General features: G+C 45.4%; 1 protein-coding gene across 3 annotated transcripts; it reads left to right on the top strand.

Moving 5' to 3' along the window:
- The first annotated feature begins 373 nt into the window (after positions 1–373).
- Positions 374–6,935, top strand: LOC135230808 (tropomyosin alpha-3 chain-like). 3 transcript variants are annotated; one of them, XR_010321547.1, is made up of 4 exons: positions 374–3,712; positions 4,220–4,876; positions 5,004–5,199; positions 5,439–5,545. XR_010321547.1 is itself a non-coding variant. In XM_064282639.1 (2 exons), the coding sequence occupies exons 1-2, from the start codon at positions 4,760–4,762 to the stop codon at positions 5,604–5,606; spliced, it is 285 nt and encodes a 94-aa protein (XP_064138709.1). In that variant the 3' UTR covers positions 5,607–6,935. The 3 variants fall into 3 exon arrangements, 1 of the variants encoding a protein (XP_064138709.1); XR_010321546.1 differs by having other exon boundaries at positions 5,004–5,550; XM_064282639.1 differs by lacking the exons at positions 374–3,712; positions 5,004–5,199 and having other exon boundaries at positions 4,760–4,876; positions 5,439–6,935.
- The last annotated feature ends 3,222 nt before the right edge of the window (positions 6,936–10,157 follow it).

The following is a 10,157-nucleotide window of genomic DNA, read 5'->3' as shown; positions in this document are numbered from 1 at the left end:
TTCATTCTCCTTTGATCCAGGTGGGTTGAGACCAATTGATGCATCTTAGATGGCCGCTTGTTAGCATTTAAGACCCCAGACGCCACATTTCAAAGTGGGATGCAGAATGTTTTCATAATAGAATTATCTTGCCAATTGACTTAGAAGTCCCCTTAAACCATGTTCCCCAAACCCCCGCCCTTGCTCCGCTGACCTTTGAAGCATTCATTTCATCCCGGAAACTTCTTTGCTTTTGGTCCAGTCCAATTGAGCTGACCTTCCATGTATTGAGTGTTGTCCTTCCCTTCACCTAAAGCAGTTCTTATCTACTAATTAATCAGTAAAAAACCCTCTCCCTTCCTTCCTCCCTCCCTCCCCCCCTCATAACCACGAAAGTATGTGTTCTTCTCAGTTTATACTATTTCTGAAGATCTTATAATTGTGATCTTATACAATATTAGTCCTTTTGCCTCTAATTTTGCTCAGCATAATGCCTTCCAGGTTCCTCCATGTTATGAAATGTTTCACAGATTCGTCACTGTTCTTTATCGATGCGTAGTATTCCATTGTGTGAATATACCACAATTTATTTACCCATTCATCTGTTGACGGACACCTTGGTTGTTTCCAGCTTTTTGCTATTGTAAACAGAGCTGCAATAAACATGGGTGTGCATATATCTGTTTGTGTGAAGGCTCTTGTTTCTCTAGGGTATATTCTGAGGAGTGGGATTTCTGGGTTGTATGGTAGTTCTATTTCTAACTGTTTAAGATAACACCAGATAGATTTCCAAAGTGGTTGTACCATTTTACATTCCCACTAGCAGTGTATAAGAGTTCCAATCTCTCCGCAGCCTCTCCAACATTTATTATTTTGTGTTTTTTGGATTAATGCCAGCCTTGTTGGAGTGAGATGGAATCTCATCGTAGTTTTAATTTGCATTTCTCTAATGGCTAATGATCGAGAGCATTTTCTCATGTATCTGTTAGCTGCCTGTATATCTTCTTTAGTGAAGTGTGTGTTCATATCCTTTGCCCACCTCTTGGTTGGGTTGTTTGTCTTTTTGTGGTTGAGTTTTGACAGAATCATATAGATTTTAGAGATCAGGCACTGGTCGGAGATGTCATAGCTGAAAATTCTTTCTCCCCAGACTGTTTTTTCTCCAGCCTCTGGTTCTCCATTGTGGCCAAGGTTCTCAGAGAAGGCACTAGAACTTGCGGGGTGGGAGTGAGGGGAAAAAGGGAGGGCAGAAAAGCAAAACTTATACCCTCTCGCATTGTGAGCCATAAAGGAACAAGGACATAACACCACAGGTGCCTAGCCTGAGGTCTACACGTCCATTTGTTAGTCTTCCCACAGAAGGCAAGAGCCATACAACAGGACTGACTAGGGCTTGGGACAAGTTATTGATCTCTTTCAAGGGCAGAGTGGAGTTGGAGTGGGGGGAAGTGTCCAGGCTAATGGGAGCAAGGACACATGGAACAGGCCTGGGGGCTGAAGCAGAGCCTCCACCCCAAACCCTGCACTTCCACCCAAGCCCCCCAGCCCCCAGTGCAGCTATAACCTGAGTTCCTTTCTGCCACAGTACAGAGAAGCATCAGCCTGCCACTGATATCAACAGACCTGATTCTTTTCAGAAGAAAAATCCCCTAGAAGAGAACCAGGCTGGATCCCTGAGGGAAGACCCTTGGAGAAGGCAGCCCAAGCGCTGGAATTCTTACAGTTAAAAGTCCCAGAAGAGGAGGAGAGTCCCAAGGACTGCAGGCTACTCCCTGGCAGTGGGGGTTTCCTTCTTCACCCCTGATCTCCTGTAGTCTTAGTTTCAATTCTGCCAGGCAAGGGAGACCATAAGTCTTCTCCTCTGGGGCCCAGGCTGGAGGCTACAAGACTTGCAGAGGACAGGATAAAACCCAGACCCTGCTTATGAGACAGGTCACTCTTCTGTATAGGACAACCAAGGGCGACTTTAAGGAGGATGCCTGGAGGACATGAGAAGGTGAGAAGGAACAGGATGGTGGAAAGAGGCCAAGCATTTGGGAAGTTTCTCATGGCTACTTAGCTATAGCATTTAAGAGCAAGATGGTGTCCACAGAATAGACCTCAGCTGTCTTGCGGGCAAGATCTGGAAAGGTTAGGAGTTCTACTGGAAAAAGAAAGCAGGGTGTACAAGCCACCCTCCCAACCTCACCCAAAATGGAAAGCCTCGGGGCAGTTGGAGTGGAGTTGAGGAGAACAGGTGGCAAGGCTGCTGAGGAGTTGCTGACACTGCTGATCCTCTGTGCGCTGGGGCCGTGACTTCAGGGGGAGAAGCTCCGTGTGGGAGTTTTTGAGAATAGGTGCCTGGATGTGGAGCCCTGCCAGGTATTCCTCCTGGTGTAAGCCATGGTGATCCAGCAAAGGCCAGGCACTAGTAGGCGAGGAGCTAAGGCAGGAATGGCATGAAGGGCAGATAAGCAAGAGCTGGCTGTCTTGAGAGGTGAAGAGCAGGGGCCAGTGACCTTCCCCAAGAGATGGCTCTTCATCTAACCATGACTGGTGCCTGGTTTATCTGCTCTGTCTTTTCTTTGCAGTGGGGAGAAAGACAAATGACCACGAAAGCTCTCCTGCCTGCTTCTGTATGATATGTTTGATATTGGGTTGTTTAATTAGGAGCCAACTAAATGTCAAACATATTCTTACAGCAGTTGGCAATTCAGCAACACACTCTTTTCTACCTCAACCTCTGGGGATCCTGTCTTTTCTATTGAACTTCTCTTTAGGACCCCCTCTGGCATATTAGTGGCTGCAACCCATGAAGATTTCAATCTTAAGCTAGAGGGATGGTGTATGAGTGGGATGAGAGTTGGAATTTCCCCCTTAGTAGATAAGATTTCTCTCTTTACCTCTCCTCTCCTTTCCTTGTATTTTTTCATTCAAGTCCCCCTCCCCACTTATTATTCACTGCTTCCCACCCCTGGGACTCTCTTGTTCCCTAATCCATTTCCCTGGCTGGTCTGCACATTAGAGGTCTTTGGTCTCTTGCTTTCCTTCAAGTGTTATCTGACCGTTTATCTATTTATCTCTAGTGACTGCAAGCTCTCAGTTCTCAAGAGTGGACTCCAGCTCTGTCCTATGCCTTGCTGGTCGTTTCAGTTTCTTCATTGCTGGGGCATAGCATTAACACCATCCATCTAGCCTTGACATAATGATTCATTTGAGCCATTTATATTCTTCCCTGTTAGCTCTGGTCACCTTGAACAGCGCCCACCACTCTCCTGGCATACTCTCAGGTTTTATGGTGCCAGTGTGATCAACTGCCACCTGTCAGCAATGAGGCTCCAAGTGGAAGAATGAACACGCCCTGGAACTAAGCTGGGGAGAATAGAGTTGATGATGATGATTATTTTGACGAGTGGTGGTGGGGGTGGGGATAAAGAGAGGGTAAAGGGTGACGGAAAGAAGAGTAGAAAGCAACAGAGTCACAGGGGTGGATTATCCAATAGGCAAGGTAAGCTTACCTTGCCTACCAGATCATCTGGAATGAACAATTTCATTACAGATTAGTTAAGTAAGCACAAGTAAGCCTGTGCTTACTTTGCTTACTGGGTCATCTTATGACTGTCAATTTAAAAAAAGGCTTTGATTCTGCAGGAAGGTGCTGTGAGGTTGGGACAGAGACAGATGCCAGCCATACCTAGAAGCAGAATCTTCGATGTGGTGAAAAAATGTGAAATTGTTCACTACGGATGATCTGGTAACCTTGTGCTTACTTGTCTATTGGATAACCCTCCCCCGTCCCCCGAACCGAGCACACCCATTGGTCCGTGTGGGTACAAAAGTTCTATTTAAAGATCACTATGGGAAAACGGAGCCTTGCTGGCACAGTGGTTAAGAGTTTGGCTGCTAACCAAAAGGTCAGCAGTTCAAATCCACAAGCCGCTCCTTGGACACCCTATGGGGGAGTTCTACTTTGTCCTATAGGGTTGCTATGAGTCAGAATCGACTCAATGGCAATGGGCTTTTTTTAATGGGAAATCAGCATGATCCTGTCTGGCTCACTCTAACCCTATCCTAGTTTAAGCTCTGAGATGGCCTTCCAGATCTCAACCTACCCTCTTACTCCATCCCTGTGGTTCTTAGCAGGGAGGAATGATGTCTCCCTTCTAATCAGGGACTCCCAAAATAGCAAAGCAATTTGATCTTGGGATCTAGGGGAATTGTTAAGGATCATGAGTGACCTCCCCTCTTCACTGTTGCCCAGGCTCCCTGGATACCAGGAATCAAAAGATGAAACCCAACCAGTGGAATCTGATCACCATCCAACTCAGTCTGGGTGACAGTAAGAGGAAAGCTGAAGGGCAACTGAGACTCTGGATGAAAACTCACGCCATCCTAAAATTGCCAAAGTACCCTTCCCTTTTCTATATCAATGTTTTCTCTTTCCCTCTCCCTGCTCTTGTAAAATACCCATAGAACTGCCTAGAATAAGTGGAAACTTTCAGGGTTGGTGAGAGTCTCCCCTCCTCCACTTTCCATTGTCTAAAGTCAGCCTCAGCTGTTCACAGATATTTCTTTGCCGGTGATGTCAGTCCATCAAAGTGTCTCACCCTGTGTTCCCCCAGGAGAATAACGATGGGGTGGAGAGAGATGGAAGGGCCATATTAGGAATAAGAGGTGGAGCCACAAGCAGAGATAAAGGCTTAAGTGTGGGAAACTTCTAGTCACTCAGGCAGCAGCCCTTCCTTTCTTGACCTAGTCTCCAGTTTCTAGTGCTCACAGGTGAGCCCAACAGCCACTGCTCATGATGGAGGCCATCAAGAAAAAGATGCAGATGCTGAAGTTGGACAAGGAGAATGCTCTGGATCGGGCAGAACAAGCTGAAGCTGAGCAGAAACAGGCAGAAGAAAGAAGTAAACAGGTAGGCACTGCCATGATGTCTTTCACCTCCTGATGAATAAGACTGAGATGGGAGAGAGTTTTCATGGGAAAAGCAGTGACCCCTGGTGCCAGCTCCTTCTTTAGGCAAGAGGGACTTTTCTTCCCAGCTTCCCTGGAGGGGCAGAGGACATCTGCGGTATCTGCCTCAGACTACCTGTGTGACCTCGGGAAAGTCAGTGATCCCCCTCAGAGCCACAGCATGTCTGCTGGATTTAAGTGGGAGGTGGATCATCTTTTGGAAGAGCCCGGAAAAGGCGGAAGGCCTGGCATGCAGCATCTCTTTTCCGTTAAATGGAGTCACAGGTATCTATAACCTTAGATATTGGATGCCAGGGTCTTGGATAAAAACCCTGGCATCCAACCCAACATAGGGTCACAGGCCAAGGCCGAAGCGTAACACTTGGAGCATTAGATTGGAAATGGCTAGGGAAAAAGTATGTCTCTGAGGATGGTAACATAGAGGCTGGGCTCCGGGGCCTACTAGCCCAGGGTCCAAGACTGTACTGCTGTGTATATGTATGTGACTCTCTGGGCTCCTACAGCTGGAGGATGAGTTGGCAGCCATGCAGAAGAAGCTGAAAGGGACAGAGGATGAACTGGACAAGTATTCTGAGGCTTTGAAGGATGCCCAGGAGAAGCTGGAGCTGGCTGAGAAGAAGGCAGCTGATGTGAGTATTAGAGTTGGGGATGGGTTTAATCCACACATATAGATCTTGATGTTAATATGTGACTAAATTCCAAACACACTTTGACATATGCATACTTGTGGGTCCACAGACAGACATATGTATATACTCACATACATCTCTGCATCTAACCACATACTGGTATACTCTTGGAACAGCATATATTTTCTTCCTTAAAGAGATGTAGAAGTCTCATCTTTCTGTTGCACTGCCAGCCCAGGAATTTTATTCTTTCCCAAGAACTGGATAAAAGGAGAAGACTCCAAATCCAAGTTGCTATCACTTATCCTACCCTTCCCCCATGACACATTCTTAGCTTTTGTGTCCAAGGCTTGGCATGAAGATATGTGTATTAATAGGGAATCTCTCATCTCCCAACTACCCAACAAAGCCAGCTTGGATTTCACAATGGGACTAAGGAGGTCACATTGACTCTGGCCCTGTATAGGTTTCTTTATCTTGGCCAATTTGGGCATCTGATCTCAAGTCACAGAGATGCCATATGAAGCATTCTCATAGGACATCAGGGAGGTCCTTAGGGTGAAAGACTACAACAGAAACTAAGAAGGAATCTTAGAGGGCAAAAGTATCACCACCAGACCTTACTCTATAACCTTGAGTCAATTACTCAGCTTCTCTAGGGCTGAATTTTCCCATTTGAAAAATGAGATTAAATCTTCTTTCCCACTTCATGTTATCCCCGTTTCACTTAATACTCTCCATTTTCAACCTTGAAGTTTGCCACAAAGGTAACTGAGAGACTAGATAGGAAAGTCTTTGGGGAGAAAACTACCATAGGAATCTTAACAGCGACAGAAGAATATCCTAGTGTTGATGGAGATAGAGTTAAAATGCTCAGCAAACTGAGTTAATAGGAAAACAAGAGCATGTCACTTAAAAATCACATTTGGTTTTGGAAAATAGCTAGAAGGAATGAATGAGCCATTCACAAATACTTTTGGATCCTTACACTCAGGCTTTTGCCATCAGGTTTCTATCTCCTGTTTGGCTTTCTATCACTTTCAGGGGCCCTGGGAAATGGTAAGGGTTGAATATATGATGCCAGAGACTAGAGACAGAAAGCAGTAATATACTTTATACGTACGTAGAGTTTCCAAATGTTTAGGCCACTGCAAACTATTAATACCCCATTCTTGGAAAACTGCAAAAAGTATGGATTACTCCAAGGGCTTTGGGCAAGTGCTTGATGGCATGCTGGAGTTGCCCTAGCCTAGGTCTGTGTATGGATGTGTGGATCTCTGGTTCCAAAAAACCGGCATACGGACAGAAGTTTTCACAAACTGGTACAGTAAACTGGCATAGGGATAGAAGTTTTCAGGAATTGGTACAATAAACCAGCGTAGGGAGACTTTTCACAAACTAGCACAATTTCAGGCTAGTAACATTTTTGTGAGATGTTGGGTAATAATTCTCTGGGAAAGTCCTTAGGCTGAAACAGCTAATATGTGCGCTTGAGGGGATGTTTCCAGGGGCAACAAAAAAAAAAGTTTAACCTGAATCTTAGGAAAGGCAGAGTGACATAGAGGCCCTTAACAATATATTAATATCATGGGGAAGATAAGAGAATTTCCTGGGGATGAATTCTGTCCATTCTAATCTATTTTACACACACACACATCATCCCCCACCCAGATATGGTCTTTGTTGCTAGTTGCCATCTAGTCAGCTCTGACTCGTGGTGATCTTACATATAACAGAGGTCTACTTAGTATATTCACTTGAACGAAATGTCTGACATTTATACAGGAATCCGCCAAAAACGTTTCAACATGTAAAATGTGGGTACAAAACTCATTCAACTTCTTCCCCCCTTACTAGCTAGTGCAACAAGTCAATAAGCACCATACACTTATTGGAATGGAAGAGGAAGGTTGTGGGCAGGAGACAAAAGTCTTCTAGGGTAGGTTGAGAAGGCAGCAGGCAGAAAAGGCATCTTTCCTCAAAGCTGGGGTCAGCAAACTAGCAACTGTAGGGTAAATCCAACTGCAGCCTGGTTTTGTAAATAAGGTTTTATTGGAACCCAGCCATGCCCATTCATATACAAATAAATCATGTGTACCGGATGCCTTCTCCCTACAACGGGAGTAACTGCCACAGAGACCTAATGGCCCACAAAGTCAAAAATATTTACTATCTGGCCCTTCACAGAAAAACTTGCCAACCTCTGCCTTAAAGGGTTAAAGAAGGAAAGTGAAGTTTTTATGGGAGTTGGGAGAAGCTGATGAACAAGGAAGGGATAACAAGACTTAAAGTCAATTACTCAGCTTCTCTAGGGCTGAATTTTTCCATTTCATATTTTCTCCCCAATCACTAATTCTCTTCATTTTCAACCTTGATGTTTGCCACAAAGATATCCAACAGACTAGGTAGAAATGGTCGGTCATCAGTAGCATAATTTATACATATCTTTTGGAAGAAGGTGTTCTACCCAATGCAAAGGAACTTAACAGCTCAGCTTCTGCCCTTGAGATTAATAAATAAGTAATCAGAGCATATTACCTCAATGTAGATGTAAGGCAAAGGGAAGGAGGAGGGAGTTAATAACTGCATGTTTATACAGGAGTTCTGGTTATCTGGGAAGTCTTTCTGTAAAGCGTAAAGATTTGCTAGAACTGTTTGAACAAAGAAAGGGCAAGGATGTGGTAAGGTTAGTCCCTCCCCAAGTTTTCCTCCCCCAGTTTAAGATCTGTTTAATCCAAGATGAAATCAGCAGTTTAGGGAGAAACAAAGAGAAAGAGGGATGCAACAGTTAGGACATAAAGTCATAGCCCCCTTTTTTTAGGGTTAGGAAGTGAGAGGGATGGGAAGAGGACGGGCAGGGAGGGCAATTTACACCTGTTGATATATTGTTGTATTACTGGTCACAGGAAAACAATAGCACTGGGCCCCTTGTTGCCCATCCATCATGCTTTTAAAGGCTACCAGGAATCAGACCACCTGCTTCTCTGGATCAAGAAGAGATTATCTGTTCAGATCTACCAGCTTCAGGAATGCAGTGATGCTCTCCACACTCTTTTGGTTTATCTAGGACAAGGTCTTCTGCTGCTTCTTCCTGAGGCACAGGGAGGTGCAACAGTGCCCCCTGATGATCAGCACCCAGATGACAGTCTCAATTCTGCTACCATGGTCCCTCCAATCAGACTTCCCCTGAGCAAGTTGGAATCATTCTTAGGCCATCACATAGAGTTTTCTGAGGTTCAGAACCTTGCTCTTCCTTCTCAGTTCCTGGGGGGAAAGATCAAAGTGTACAGGTTACCCTACTGAGCAAATCACTTACTGTCTGCCTGAGTTGTTTCCTTTGAATAGTCTCATTACGCAGCATCTCCAAAAGAAAATAGAAGATAGAGCCTCGGGAAGGAGTTTTCTCAGAATGAGGCATTGAGGCCAGCATCTATATTTCAGGGGTTAGGATTCTGGACTCTAAGTGTTGCTACATCCTAATTCTCTAGGGGGAAAAAGAGTTGCACAGAGGAGAGAGTTATCATTATTACTTATTGAGGAAGTGAGAAGAATACAACAAAATAGGGGGGAAGATAATACAATTCTCAAGTCTCTTAAGTATGTATTTCCAAAGTTCTGCATGAAGGGCCTGTAGGGACAGTTTCTAATTCATAAACAGCTCCTTGCAGTACTGGAAACAGAAGTGGTAGTGAAACTGGCAAAAGCTATAACAGAATGGCGGATCATTTTCACAGTACAGTTTTCCAGGCACTCATGTCTTGCTCTTGCACCAAGGATCGAGAAACAGTGGGTAGTAACAGAGGATTCCTTCCTGATAAAATGAAGGTAGAAGATATCTTCTCCTCTACAAAAGAGATTGGAAGTGATGATTAATTACCAAGTTCTGAATCCTTTAAGGTTTGGAGAGGCTGGCAGGTCAGTTAATCACTGGTGCATAGACTCAAAAGCAACAGGAAAAAAGACCAGTATCGTGGAATCGACTCGACGGCACTGGGTACTGGGTATCCTAAATGGAATACTTAAGTTCATAACTGATGCCAAATAGAATGAGAACTATGCCAACTTGCCCCTTTCTTCCATCCCGGTAGTTCCCTTCATTGACTTGCAGGAGATGGGAAAGAACCTACCTGAGCCGATTTTGAAAGGAGGATGCAGAGTAGGCCTCTTTTGTAAATGAGGCCCAGGAAGTCTCTTAGGCTTTTAGAACCCAGTTTTGGAGGCTGATGTGGTGGGGTAGGTGGAAGCAGAAACTTGTAGGATGTCTACGTTGTGGAGACACACAGAGAGCGCTAGCGGGTAAGCGGTAGCCAGGCAGCACTGGGGAAGGGAGGGATCAGCTGAGGGAGTGAAAGGACAGCACAGGACTCGGGATCGGGAACAGGCCACCCTTTACCGGTAGCCTGCCTGGTCAGCGAGGCTACTCCACGACGCGCCTTCCGGTTACCATAGCAGTCCTACCTCTTCCCAACCCCGCCCCCCTTTTTCTGGCCCAAGGGGAAAAGCCGGGAGTGGTCGTCTACGGCGAGTGAGAAGCCCCACCCCTGACTCCGGCCGTGGGTCTCACTCCAGTGGGCTGCCTTCCCGCCCGCCTGG

This window comes from Loxodonta africana, chromosome 3 (genome assembly GCF_030014295.1).
Source record: "Loxodonta africana isolate mLoxAfr1 chromosome 3, mLoxAfr1.hap2, whole genome shotgun sequence".
NCBI lineage: Eukaryota > Metazoa > Chordata > Mammalia > Proboscidea > Elephantidae > Loxodonta > Loxodonta africana.
This window is presented reverse-complemented; position numbering and strand designations above follow the sequence as displayed.